Raw genomic sequence first — 15,006 nt, 5'->3', positions numbered from 1 at the left:
GAATTACGCATCAAAGCTGGTTGTAAGCCTTTTCGCCAACCCCTTCGGTGATTCTTGACCGAAGTACAACTCGACATAAAAGACGAACTAGTTCAGCTTTTAAAAGCCGAATTTATTTGGACAGCTCGATACGTTGAATGGTTGGTGAATATCGTACCAGTGTTAAAGAAAAGCGATGCTTTACGCATTTGCATCAATTTTCATAATTTGAATTTGGAAACCCCCAAAGATGAATATTCGATGCTAATTTCAGATTTGTTAATTGACGCCGAGACCAATCATGAAATATTGTCCTTCATGGACGCCCATGCGAGCTACAATCAGATCTTTATCGCCGAAGCTGATGTTCACAAAACTGCCTTTCTTTGTCCGGGGACACTCGGGACATACAAATAGGTAGTCATGCCATTCGGCCTTAAAAACGCTGGTGCCACGTACCAATGTGTCATGAATACCATCTTTCATGACCTGATTGGTATAATCATAGAGGTATATATCACGACATAGTCGTCAAATTGAAACGCCGCGAAACCCATTTAGATGACCTTCGGCAAGCTTTCCTTCGTATGCGCTAGCATAGCCTTAAAATGAACCCAGCCAAATGTGCCTTCGGCGTATCAGTCGGTAATTTCTTAGGTTTCCTTGTGCATCATTGTGGCATAGAGGTGGACGAAAACAAAGCTCGTGCAATCATCGATGCTCCACCCCCCACGACCAAAAAGCAACTTTAGTCTTTACTCGGCCAGATAAACTTTCTCCGTCGTTTCATAGCTAATTCAGCAGGAAAAATGAAGGCGTTCTCTACGCTTTTGAAACTCAAGAATTCGGATAAGTTTGAGTGGCGTGAAGAACATCAAGCGACTTTCACACAAATCAAGGTTTCCTTTACAACCCCACTCGTCCTTGTACCGCCTCGACATAGTAAACCTCTTAAGCTATACATTTTGACGGCCAAAGAGTCCATCGATTGCCTTCTCGCACAAGGCAACTATATCGGCCGTGAACATGCCATCTTTTATCTTAGCCAAAATCTTAACTCACCTGAAATCAATTATTCAGCTGTAGAAAAGCTCTGCCTAGCATTGTTTTTTGCTACATCTAAATTCAGGCATTACATTGTTTTTTTGTCAACTGCTAAAACATGTGCCTAACCTACATGATATATATTTTGTCACCTTAGATTAATTTGGTTCTCACTAAATGAATCAAAAAATCACAAGACTAGAACCATTGGTTTCCCAAAAAAGTTGGTTTTTGAATATTTTCATTTATGCTTTCAGTTCTTGGAATGGACTTCCTGTAATCCAAAATGAGCTATTGAACAACTCTTTTGCTACGTTGTGTTTGCAAATCAATATTTAGGCTAATAATTGAAGGCTGATTCTTTTTTTTTTGAAAAATGTAATCTGGATTCTTATACTGTGGTGATTGTTGTGGTTTTTAGGTGAATTTTTCGAGTGGGGGAGAAGGGGTGGGTGGGAGCTTTAAATTGTTATTCTCAATTGGTATATAAATAATTAAATGTGCAAAACATGGATATCATGGAAGAATTCAAATGTTTTTCCTGCATTAGGTTGGAGAGCATGATCATTTTCTATTTGCACATCACAAATGTTCTTCCTGCATTAGTATATATCTCAAATTTCTCTCAATTGCTAATGGATTTATTTTCTTTGGAAATTTCAGAAAGTCGGGTTGTTGGAGGAAGAAGCTGGTTTGTTGCCATTTTTAGGTATATAATCATGTGCCCTGATAGCATATTCAAAGCTAATTTAGTTATATGGATTTTTTATTTTTTTTCTAAAGCTTTTGTGCCTAGATTTTAAATATGTGATTGGTAATTACTTAGCTCGATAATTGTCAAGCATATGATGAGCTATTTAGAAATTCGGCATTTTCGTCATCCAATTCAATAGCATTTGGGATACTATGCTAGAATTCTATTACAACTCCAGCTAAGAGATGTGAAGCATGAAGAATATCTCTTTAGGAAGTGTTAGCTAATCCGGTTAATTGGTCAACAAAATTAGCCATTTTTGTCGTTTAGATTGGATAACCTAGGAAGAATGTTAGAATGATTGATCATATTCGTTAGCCCTATGTTTTTTTATTGCATAATGATGGAATTGACGCGTCATTTAGTCATAGTAATTGATGTAATAAGTACGTATCAACTGCCGCATTCACTCATTTATCTCTCTCTTCATTAAGGTAAAATGTATCTTATTCATACAGTTCGAGGTTATGCATTCAAGTCCCGCGGCAACGCGCGGGCACATTTTCTAGTAAACCCTAAAATTGAATCTTAATCCCAAAAACTCAAAACACCTAGTCAGCTATCAAACTACCTTAGGAACCCTAATTAAACAAAACCCATATACAAGCTCCAAACTTTATCCTTTTTAAATAACTCAAATTTCCCTTTATTTCATTAGTTAAAAATTCAAAAAAATACTTATGATGAAGAGAAATTAGGAAACAATAAAAAATAAATTAAAAACAGAAATTAAAAACCACGTGATGAAGAGATTTGGAACTATTATTATGCTTGTATGTGGAAAGATTTACATGAAACCGATTGACCTGAATGTGTCGTTTTTCAAAAACAATAATATTTTTATATGTGTTATAAAAGGGTTAAAGTTTGAGAGATAACCTTTTTAGTGGTAGGTGCAAGGTAGATGTAAAATGCCACACAAAAACTATAGCACAGGCAGATAACAAATAAAAGGCAGAGGAATAAATGATGTTACTGATATTTTTCTCTAGTTTTATTTCTTCTTATCTTTTCTGTTACATGCGGAGTGCTCTATTTATAGAGCAACTCCAAACTGATGCAGTTAATGCATCTTGAAATGTATGAAATTTCGTCTGACTATACAATCTCTTTCACTTTGCATGGGCATTGAAAACTTTGCCATGCAGAAGACTTTCACAAATGAAACTGTGGGCATTCATTGCCCATGAGACTTTTCAACACTCCCCCTTGGATGCCCACATATCAACATGAGTTGCCTCGTTAAAACCTTACTTGGAAAAACCCAGTGGGAAAATATCATAGCGAAGGAAAAAGAGTACAACTTTTCCTGGATCGTTGATATAGTGTCAAGTATGCTTATGTTGCCTCGTTAAAACCTTGATAGGAAAAACCCAGTGGGAAAAATCCTAATCGAAGGAAAAAGAGTACAACAAGCATGTATCAGGGATGCTCCCCCTGATTCCGCATTCTCCAAATTTAGCTGTTTGGTAAGTCGACGTAATCCGATGCCTTGCACTAACTTCTGAAATGTGCACTTTGGTAGAGATTTGGTGAACAAGTCTGCCAGATTTTCATTTGAACGGATTTGTCTGACTTCAATAACTTTAGCCTTTTGAAGCTCACGTGCACTGAAAAACTTTGGAGATATGTGTTTACTCTTATCGCCCTTGATGAATCCTTCATTCATTTGGGCAACACAGGCTGCATTATCTTCATGGATGACAGTTGGATTGTCTGTCTTCGAAGTTAGACCACATGAATTCCGAATATGATGGATCATTGATCTTAACCAAGAACATTCACGACTTGCTTCATGTAAAGCAAATATTTCTGAATGATTTGAAGATGTAGCAACTAATGTTTGCTTGGTTGAGCGCCATGAGATTGCTGTATCTCCATTCTTAAACACATATCCAGTTTGTGAGCGGGCTTTATGCGGATCAGAGAGGAAGCCAGCATCTGCATATCCAACAAGGACCTGGTCATCTGTGGAGTTCTTTGAGTAGAAGAGACCCATGTCTGTTGTCCCACGAAGGTATCGCAATACATCTTTGATACCCTTCCAATGGCGAATTGTTGGAGCAAAGCTATACCTCGCTAACAAGTTAACTGAAAAAGCTATACCTAGTCTAGTACATTGTGCTAAATACAACAAAGCACCTACTGCACTCAGATATGGTACTTCTGGACCAAGGACCAGCTCATCATATTCTTTTGGACGAAATGGATCTTTCTTAATGTCCAAAGAACGAACGACCATTGGGGTGCTTAGTGGATAAGCCTTGTCCATACCAAATCGCTTCAGAATTTTTTCAATGTAAGCTGATTGGTGGACCAAAATTCCACTAGCACAATGCTCGATCTGCAGGCCGAGACAATATTTTGTTTTCCCAAGGTCTTTCATTTCAAATTCGCTTTTCAGATATTCAGTAGTTTTATTGAGCTCTTCAGGAGTCCCAACTAGATTCATATCATCAACATATACTGCCACTATAGCGAATCCAGAATTGGATTTCTTAATGAACACACAAGGGCAAATAACATTGTTGATATACCCTTCTTTGATCAAATACTCACTGAGACGATTATACCACATTCGTCCAGATTGCTTCAGACCATACAATGATCGTCTCAATTTGATCGAGAGCATACCTCGTGGTTTATTACTTGTTTCAGGCAGCTTAAGTCCTTCTGGGACTTTCATATAGATGTCAGTATCTAATTCTCCATATAGATACGCAGTGATGACATCCATAAGTCGCATGTCAAGTCTTTCTGAAACCACTAAACTTATTAAGTAACGGAACGTAATTGCGTCCATTACAGGAGAGTATGTCTCCTCATAATTAATTCCAGGTCTTTGAGAAAAACCTTGTGCAACGAGTCGTGCTTTGTATCTTGCGATCTCATTTTTCTCATTGCGTTTCCTTGTGAATACCCATTTGTAACCCACAGGGTTTACACTAGGCGGGGTTTGGACTACTGGTCCAAAAACATTCCGCTTTTCCAAGGAATTTAATTCTGCCTGGATTGCATCTTTCCACTTAGGCCAATCCTGTCTTTGTTTGCATTCATCAACAGAGCGGGGCTCAATATCATCACTTAAGATGATTTCAGTGGCTACTGCAAATGCAAACATATCATCAATGATTATTTCATTCTGATCCCACAATTCATTTGTACATGCATAATTTATGAAGATTTCTTTGCTTTCATGTACTTCTGTCTCTTCAGGGACAGATGTCTCATCAAGGACATTTTCTTTTTCTGGAAGTCTAGAATTATGAATTGTGGATGTATCATTCATTTTCTCTTCCTGAATGACTTCATTTGGATTCAGTTGTGCCCTTGACTTTCTCTTTCGAGGGGCTGAATCTTTTGAACCTGGGGGTCTACCACGCTTCAGGCGTGCACTAGATGAATCATTCGCTGCCACTTTATTTTGTCCAACAGGGACATCAATTCTTGCAGGTGCATTTGCAGCTGGTATATGTGATTTTGTCACTTTCATAGCATCATTAAATGCATCTGGCATTTGATTGGCAATGCTTTGAAGATGAACGATCCTTCTCACTTCATTTTCACATTGAATGCTGCGAGGATCAAAATGAGACAAGGTGGGAACAACCCATGTCAGCTCTTTCCATTCTTCTGGAACGGTCTTTTCTCCCCCTAACGACGGGAAAATTGTCTCATCAAAGTGACAATCAGCAAAACGAGCTATAAACATATCACCTGTCAAGGGTTCCAAATATCTAATGATAGATGGTGAATCTAAACCCACGTAAATTCCCAGTCTACGCTGAGGTCCCATTTTAGTGCGTTGCGGCGGTGCAATAGGCACATAAACAGCACAACCAAAAACTCGTAAATGGGAAATGTTTGGCTGATATCCAAACACGAGTTGTACTGAAGAGTATTGATGGTTGGCTGTAGGTCTCAATCGAACCAATGATGCAGCATGTAAGATGGCATGTCCCCATGCAGAAACTGGCAATTTGGTTTTCATAAGCAGAGTGCGAGCTATTAACTGAAGCCGCTTGATCAATGCTTCTGCTAAACCATTTTGAGTATGGACATGAGGAACATGGTGTTCAACATCAATGCCTAATGTCATGCAATAATCATCAAAGGTTTGAGACGCAAATTCACCAGCATTATCAAGTCGGATTGACTTAATGGGATAATCTGGGAACTGCGCTTGTAACTTAATTATTTGAGCAATAAGTCTCGCAAAGGCTACATTCCGAGTAAACAAAAGACAAACATGTGACCATCGGATAGATGCATCAACCAAAACCATAAAATATCGAAATGGTCCACATGATGGTTGAATAGGCCCACAAATATCCCCTTGAATTCTTTGCAGAAATGATGGGGATTCAGCATCAACCTTTAGTTGTGATGGTCTAATTACCAACTTCCCTTGAGAACAAGCTTTGCAAGGGTTATCATTTAAGGCAGCAATGTGTCTGCTCACTAATGGATGTCCATTAGAGTTAGTAATGATCCTACGCATCATGGTAGATCCTGGATAACCCAGACGGTCATGCCAAAACATGTAAACCTTTGAATCAATGAACTTCTGGTTCATGACAGTATGTGATTCAATTGTCCTTATGTATGTATAATACAATCCACTCGACATACCACGCAACTTCTCCAATATACGCTTCTGGGTATCATTGGAGGTAATGCATAGATACTCCACATTTTCTGCACTTTTTGTTTCAATGTGGTATCCATTTAGACGTATGTCTTTGAAACTCAACAAATTTCGAGTAGATCGAGTAGCATACAATGCATTCTGTATGGACAATATTGTTCCATTTGGTAACATAATCTGGGCTTGCCCTGAACCTTGAATTACATCTGAAGGTCCTGATATTGTTGTTACCCCTACTCTTGTAAGTCTTAAGCTTGAGAAATACTTTCAATCACGAAGTATTGTATGTGTGGTTGCACTGTCTGCAAGACAAATATCTCCGCCATTTCTCATGTTCTGAGAATAACCACAATTTTTATCCATGCTCTCTGAGTAAGAGAATCAGAGTTAAAAGTAAGTTATAACAAGAAATTTACATGCCACTTTTATTGAATCTGAAAATACTACAAGTTCAGCATAATAAAAGTACATCAATGATTCAATCGGACCGGTATACTTCATTTCCCCTTTCCACAATAAAGTCTGGAACATCTAGATGAGTTGTGTTCAACTGCCCTGATAAGTCGAACACTGGATCAGGTATATCCATTGGTCTAGCCTAGTCGAGAAAGTTGGTCTCGACACCCTTCTCCTTGAGGGAGGCTTGATACAGATCCACTAGATGTTTTGGGGTACGACAAGTACGCGCCCAATGCCCATTGCCACCACACCTATGGCAGGCTCCTTCAGAGTTTCTAGGAGCATTGTTCATATGAGCTTTGCCTTTGTGGCGATTCGCATTTTTGAAGCTCGGGCCTGAATTATGTCTCGGAACCTGGTTGTGAAACTGAACTCCATGGTTTTTGCCTTTCCTATTCCATCGACCTCGCTTGTGGCCACGTCCTCGTTTATGATTATCACCACCAGAGGATGTGGCGTTCACTTCGAGGGAAACAACATTCACTTCTAGGAATGGTGCAGATCCAGTAGGTCGGGAATGATGGTTTTTCATCAGGAGCTCATCATTCTGTTCAGCTACTAAGAGCACAGATATCAGCTGGTTGTACTCAGTGTAGCCTCGCGCTCTATACTGCTGCTGCAGGAGCACGTTGGAGGCATGAAATGTGCTGAGAGTCTTTTCCAGCATATGCTCCTCAGTAATAATATCCCCACAGAGCTTCATCTGAGAGGTAATTCTGAACAATGCAGAATTGTATTCTGCCACTGACTTGAAGTCTTGAATCCTCAGACGAGTCCACTCATAGCGGGCCCTTGGAAGAATCACCGTTGTCTGGTGATTGTATCTGTTTCTCAAGGCATTCCAGAGAGCTAACGGATCTTCAACCGTTAAGTACTCGCTCTTTAGCGCCTCATCAAGATGGCGGCGAATGAAAATCATGGCCTTTGCCCGATCTTGAGAGGATGAGTTGCTCTCTTCCCTGATGGTATCTCCAAGATTCCCTGCTTCCAGATGGATCTTGGTATCCAGTACCCAGGTCAGGTAATTCTTCCCAGTAATATCCAGGGCAGCAAATTCAAGCTTCGCCAAGTTCGCCATTTTCTTTTCTGAAAGAAAATGAGATGTGTAAGAACTTGCAATAATATGTATTCCTGGAAGAATATGATGTTAGAACTTCTGGTTCTTACAAATTTTTCATTTTGATCTTCAGGTCAAAATGATAAGCACTCGAAACTTCTGGCTCGAGATTTTCAGGGTGAATGAGGAGGGCAATCGTACCGCACCATTCTCATTGAAATAATGTAATATAGAATGAGCGATTATTCCGCACCACTCAAGTAACAGGAAAATTAAATATGTAAAGCAGCGTGGGCGATTATACCGCACCACATAAAATTGCAATGAAATTAAACAGCAGGTAAATTCAAATATGCAGGGTAGGGTGGGTGATTATACCGCTCCACCTAAAAATTGCAGTAAAATTAAATCTGCAGTCCAAGATAGGCGATGATACCGCACCGTCTTGGATCGCAGTAAGAATAAATTTGCAGTTCAAGATGGGCGATTGTACCGCACCATCTTGGATTGCAGTAGAATTAACATAAATAAATACTGGGTTAGTAATCAATCTCTACACCAAACAAGTAATCAAAGATGTATGTAACCGTTAGTTGGAGAACTAAGAGCAGGCATGGAGCAAACAATTCGTCGCGAGGGTACACGGCGCAGTTGAGGCAGAGGAAGAAGATGAACAGTAAAAACCTTAAAGGAAACATTTTTTCTTTCTTTCGTTCGTTCGGCGAAGAGAGATGAGAAAATAATTATATTTAGAGACTCGTGCTGATAACGTGTTATAAAAAGGGTTAAAGTTTGAGAGATAACCTTTTTAGTGGTAGGTGCAAGGTAGATGTAAAATGCCACACAAAAACTATAGCACAGGCAGATAACAAATAAAAGACAGAGGAATAAATGATGTTACTGATATTTTTCTCTAATTTTCTTTCTTCTTATCTTTTCTGTTACATGCGGAGTGCTCTATTTATAGAGCAACTCCAAACTGATGCAGTTAATGCATCTTGAAATTTATGAAATTTCGTCTGACTATACAATCTCTTTCACTTTGCATGGGCATTGAAAACTTTGCCATGCAGAAGACTTTCACAAATGAAACTGTGGGCATTCATTGCCCATGAGACTTTTCAACAATATGTAAGTTTTTCTAAAAAAATGGTAAGTCGTTTAAGTCGTTTTGCAGAAGGAGAGAGAAATGCCAACATGTAAGGGTTGAGAAAAAGAAACGCGAACCTAAACCATTAAACATGAAACGAAAACAGTTCAGAGAACGAAGTTTATGATAGCAAATTGTTATTAACCCTTGCACCAGAATAATGACTAGTACTACGATATAACGGTACTTGCCAAAGCAGCAAGGGAAGCAATAGCGCCAACTCAAAGAAATGTTATCACATACACAAATGCTTAGATTAATGTCAAAATTAAACCATCCTGTTTGGGTAAATAATAGGAGAATAAATAAATAAACAAACAAACTTTCACAGATATATTTTCAAGCGAAGCAGATGAAACAAGGATACCAACATTTTTCCTTTTCTATGCATTCACCTTGTTGTATAATTTCAAAAAAAAAAAAAATATATATATATATATATATATATATATATATATATATATATATTACAAACCACTTTCTGATTCTATCATACATAGTTTCGAAGGTGCAACAAGTAGAGGTGGTCATCGAAAGGGTTCGATCGGAGCATGTTCTTCAAAAAAGGCTGCTGCCTCAAAGCACTCGGCTGTTTCTAGCGTTGATGCCCTCGCATCAGCTTTGTACAGCAGCCCGAGATTGTACCAAGCACAAGGGTTTCCTCTGTCAAGTCGTAGCGCATCCATGAGAAAGCTTCTGGCGACTGGTAAAGATTGGCCACCGAACTGTCTTAGAATACAGGCAGCGGATATCAAGCTTGGGACGTGGGTAGGTTCGAAATCTAATGCCTTCCTGAAAGATTCCAAAGCTTCTTGCTGGAGACCCTTAGCTTCATAGAGGAAACCTAGCAAAATAACCAAAGTTTTACAAGAAGGTCCACAGTGAAGGATTATGAAAGACAGATTTCGCAACAAACTTGAGTACTTTCCTCCCAAAAGTAACAAGCTATGGCTTTTTACTCTTTTGAGATTTTCTGCTAAGGAGACAAATGCGTAATAAAAAGTAATCATGCCATCAATATAAGAATCCAATGAATTCCAGTGTTTCATATAAACAAATATAGCTACAGAAATATACCTGTAGAATGCCATCTGGAAGCAGAATGAGGATTGATGCTCTGGGATTTTGAAAGGCAGACCTCAGCATCCCGCCAGTGGGACAAGCTTGTATATAAATTGGCCAAGTCGTGCCACGTCTCCATTTCCAAACTTCTATTATGGTTTCTCCTACTCTGTAAATGTATAAAGAGACATAATATATCCTAAAATTTGCTACCTAAAAACAGTTTTCTGTAAATATTAATTGGGTACTCAGGATAAACTTTAATAGCATATTCCTTAAACATCTCAAATAACAAATAATGGTTATGCATTATAACACTAAAATATTGTCAAATCAATATTTGGAAATACATGAAGTTTATGATCCACTAGTGTTACGAAATAATGCAAAACTTGGCTACAAGTAAGAAAAGATTTGCCAGCAATACAGTGAAGACACATTTCAAATATAGTAAATGGATCACAATGAATTACCACCATTTACCTTTAAAAGCCTCTTGTCAACACCTAAGTTTTTAGTCCGAACTTGAAGAACAGCCAGAAGATGGGTGTATGTTTCTATGGCATTCTTCAGCTGGCCTTGTGCAATATGTAGTTTTGCTTTAGTTCGCAACAGTTCTCCTTGATCCCACTTCCCCGTCTGATCTAGAGCAGCATTGATTACAGTCTCAGCATCAATGAACCGTTTTTGAGCTGACAATATTCGTGCCAAAAGAGCATATGATTTTACACTGGACCCAGCCTCAAGTTTTAATAGCTGATTTGCATAATAAAGTGCAATATCCAACTTCCTTTGCTCAGCAAGTTCTAGACAAAGGTGAAATAAAATGTAAGGATTCCTATCTTTCGTAATTTTATCAGCAGTTTGTAGTGCTTGTATTGCTTCAGACTGCTTCAAAATCCTTTCAGAATCGGAAGTGACTGATCTGGATTTAGCTGACAGGGAAAGACCAAGTAGGCAATTTGCGATAGTCGACATTTGGCTGCATTTTCCATCCAAATCTGACAGTGCCTTGTATGCGTATTTGGTCCCATCCTCAATGCAAACCAAATTTTCACTGCAAATCTTCGAAGCCAGTAACAACTCCAGAATGCAGTCTGTGTTCTCTCGATTATTTAAAATATTTTTCAAAAGATTCAAAGCAACCAAGTCCTCACCTTCACCATAGTAACAAAGAGCTAGAGTGCAAAATCTTTCTTGTCTTCCCATAATTCCAGGAATCAATTCTTCAACCTGATGGGCTAGGGCCCTCACTTTCCCTGAAACGGACAAGGCAAAAGAAAGATGATCAAGGATTGATGGGTCCCATTCAATTGTTCCAGCACCAAATTTTCCTAGTAGAACCAACAACAGCAGAATAGCCTCTTCTATATTGTTTCTTGGCACAAAAGAGCTTTCCATCTGTGAACGGAGATTTGGAGGGTTTGCATCACAACCACTGTACAGGAGAAAAACTGCAAATTCTTTTTCCATCTTTGAAGCAAGTTCAATGTCAAGATTCCAACGATAGAGGAGAGCCTGCCGGTATGATAAGATAGCTTCTTGGGGAGCCCCAGCAAGTATCCACAATTCTGGAAGTAACTCAACAGCTTTACCTACAGTCTCTTGTAATTTACAATCTGAAGCAAAGTTTTCGGGCAAGCCATCTGGTAATGCAGATTCAACAGTGTCCAAAATAAGTTTGCAAGATTGAGCAGCTTCTGCAAAATTAGGTAAGCAAGTAAAATTAGCTCTACAGAATTTATAAATGATAAAGTGTAGTATCTTAATAATCTTACACATTCATAATTTTACGACTAGAAAGCACAGCAGAAGCGGCCAACCTATGCAGCTTAATGTATCAAACACACATGCATGAATTTCCGTTTTGGTTCAAACTTTAATTGTGTGATCGACAAAAGTTATATTCTTTATAAAGTTCTATAGTTGCAGACGAAAACTAAATGATCCAGGGAGCATTCAAAGCTCATGATGTGAAAACATATCACAGACAAGACGCAAGAAAGTTGCAAAAGTATGAACATATATAAGACAAACAGGAACAGGAAAGTGAACAAGAGATGGAAGGATACCTCCAAACCTTCCAAGGCCCTGCAACGACTTTGCTTTGAGAAAAATAGCTTCAAGGAGTAAACTAACAGCATGCATTGACATGGGTGGGACAGAATCGCTTTGAGAACGGCGTCTGTTGGTCTCGCATCTTCGAGAAATGGAGACTTTCATCTTGGGAATCACACCAGCAATGTCAATTCCTTCAAATACATGAAGAGCAGCTTCTGTGTTACCTTTCTGATACTCAAGCCTTCCTAATAGAGCTCTTGCTTCCTATTAAATACACAGGTCTCTTAGCTTTTGGAATTATATGGATACGACTGAATATTCAAAGCAAACTGCAGCATCATATAAGTGTAACCGTGCAGATGATTTGATATGAGGTCATTTTGTGAAATCTGAAGACTCTCCTATTTAAGAAAGTTTGGATTCTATCAGTGGAGTAATTGACCAAATTCCACTCCTACAAGAAATTAAGCCTGGTTGGACTTCAGTGTCCCATGACAATGATTATCCAAAACTAATTTGTCAAACAAACTTTCCAATTTCATCCAAATGGCAAACAATGGCACTCAGGATTTTGTCAAAATTGGCGTTACGTACTTGAATTACTAACTGCATTTATAGGATCTATTTATTTTCACAGAAGAGATGGTTATAAAAAAAGGTTTTGTAGCCAAAATGGTCCCTAAGATTGGCATAACTCCTCGCTTTGGTCCCTGAGATTTAAAATCGATAGAAATGGTCTTTGAATTTGTCCACCGTCAATCACTTTGGTCGTTCCGTGAAAAATCTCCGTTAAATTGAGGGTATTTTTGTCAAATCAACCCCTCCACTTGCTTTTTCACCCTTTTCTCTCATTTCCCTAAAAAAACCACTACGTTGCTGATTTTGGCGGAGGGAAATGGGCTGAAGGGTGAAAAAGAAAGTGGAGGGGTTGATTTGACAAAAATACCCTTAATTTAACGGAGATTTTTCACGGAATGACCAAAATGATTGATTTCGGTGGACAATCTCAGCGACCACTTCTATCAATTTTAAATCTTAGGCACTAAAGTGAGTTGTTATGCCAATCGCAGGGGCCATTTTGGCTAAAAAACCTTCTAACTAATGAATTAATTTAGGTTATATACCACTATATACCATATAGTAACAGCTAACACAAACAAATTAACAATTTGAAGGATAAACTCAAAGAAACAGTCACACAACATAAGTTTTGACACGATCCTGGTATAAATTTTCAGGACTATAAGGGCAGAACTAACCACAAAACATAATCATTCATAGCATTTGCAGCTGCACAAAATGTGCAACTTAATTCCATTCTACGAAAATGTTCAGATTTGTTCAAGTTGTTGAACTTAATAGATAAAGGCTGACAAACAAGGAATTAAACTTAAAACAAAAGCCAACAAGGAAGTAATAGGTATGTCAAATTCAGATGCAACCAACCTCATAGTTCAAATAACCACTCTCTCGCAGAGACGACTCAGCTTCTTCGATATTGCTGTTATCCACCTTTGTTTCTACCTCACCCGTCCGCGATGAGTAGCCAGTGCCGCCACTAGCTGAGTAGTCCCGAGTAGCAAGGGAGTCGGATGAATGAGGAACTTCATCTAACCTTAACTGCTCAGCGGAACGTATACACTTTAGCATTTTTTCCAACCTCCCTTTAATGCTGAATCTTCTCTTACTCATCCAATTCTTAGTTCTCATACCGGATCATTCCAATCGAACTATTTCCGAATTAACATTAACCAAAAAAAAAAAAAAAAAAAAAAAGAATACCGGAAACAAATTAGGAAAAAAAAATCACAGCTTTTCAATGAACATACATGACAGAGCTCTCAGTAGGTTTACACTTCATATACTCATAGATCATGACCAGAAACACACCCATTGAAGGTATAAACACATTTTTTACTATCAACTCCTAAATTCCCATAATTCAAAATTCCAAACCTTTCCCTACATATGGAAGATTCAGCAATATTCAGGAAACCCACTTTCACAGAATCACCAACATCCATCAGTTGCAAACATTAATCATCCAACTAGCTCATAAAACATTGAAAGCAAGGAAATTTAAGAGAAAAACCCAGAAATATTCAGAACCCAAGTTTCAATTCAGCACAAAAAACACCACAGCACGAGAAAACACAACGATTTCTGGAACATAAAAGTTGAAGAGTGGGAAAAACCCATCACAGCATGAGAGAAGAATAGCTGAGATCAAAAGCAGCTTCCAAGAAAAGCACCTTTTGGCTAGCAGCAAAAAGCATTGCCTGAGCCCACAAGCCATCAACAATTTCCCCATGCATGATGCATCCCCCTCTCTCTCCTCCAATTCATCCAAAGAAAGGGGTCGCTTGGACTTTTCCTCCCCAAGAATCCAAAGCAGCCAAAGTGTCCTTTTTTTCTCTCTTTTTTTTGTGGGTTGCTTGAGAAATTGCTAAACCGTTGTGTTTCCGGAGCTGCTCAAGTTTGGGGCATAATTACGAATGCTAACCCCTTCAATTCAAAGGTGTGAACAGAGGGAAGACTCCGGGCACCTGTATAATCACACGAAAACAAATAATCAATTAATTAATTAATTTTAAGAGCGCCAGGCAATTCCACTCGAAAGGATTGTCCTGGGCCCACTTTGAAAAATTAATCCCCTTTTTTCACTTATGTGTTGTCTAACCGCCGGCCCCAGCAACAAGATAAAGGTTGACTGTAATCACGAATTTCACCCTCGGTCTGTCATGCATTTTGGCCCCTTTTTTTTTTTTTTTTTTTTTCTTTTTTTTGGTGAA

At 38.6% G+C, this 15,006-nt stretch overlaps 1 protein-coding gene across 2 annotated transcripts; it reads right to left on the bottom strand.

Annotated features, from left to right (window-relative positions):
• Positions 1–9,537: 9,537 nt before the first annotated feature.
• Positions 9,538–14,757, bottom strand: LOC137731715 (protein NPGR2-like). 2 transcript variants are annotated; one of them, XM_068470905.1, is made up of 6 exons: positions 14,467–14,757; positions 13,661–13,944; positions 12,226–12,478; positions 10,637–11,853; positions 10,169–10,322; positions 9,538–9,935 (listed from the first exon to the last, which is right to left on the bottom strand). In XM_068470905.1, exons 2-6 carry the CDS (start codon positions 13,922–13,924, stop codon positions 9,619–9,621), a joined length of 2,205 nt encoding a protein of 734 aa, XP_068327006.1. In that variant the 5' UTR covers positions 13,925–13,944; positions 14,467–14,757; the 3' UTR covers positions 9,538–9,618. The 2 variants fall into 2 exon arrangements, with proteins under 2 accessions (XP_068327006.1, XP_068327007.1); XM_068470906.1 differs by having other exon boundaries at positions 13,661–13,834.
• Between the last annotated feature and the right edge of the window lie 249 nt (positions 14,758–15,006).

Source organism: Pyrus communis, chromosome 4 (assembly GCF_963583255.1).
Source record: "Pyrus communis chromosome 4, drPyrComm1.1, whole genome shotgun sequence".
Taxonomy (NCBI): Eukaryota; Viridiplantae; Streptophyta; class Magnoliopsida; order Rosales; family Rosaceae; genus Pyrus; species Pyrus communis.
Note: the sequence above shows the minus strand (reverse complement) of the source record. Positions and strands in the feature narration are given on the sequence as shown.

Bases quoted from the DNA above. Each gene is read 5' to 3' on its own strand.
- LOC137731715 (XM_068470905.1), bottom strand. From the start codon at position 13,924: ATGAGAACTAAGAATTGGATGAGTAAGAGAAGATTCAGCATTAAAGGG. The intron at 11,854-12,225 runs GTATCCTTCCAT...CTAATTTTGCAG, and splicing joins GGGCCTTGGAAGGTTTGGAG to AAGCTGCTCAATCTTGCAAA. The intron at 10,323-10,636 runs GTAAATGGTGGT...ATACATTTACAG, and splicing joins TTGACAAGAGGCTTTTAAAG to AGTAGGAGAAACCATAATAG.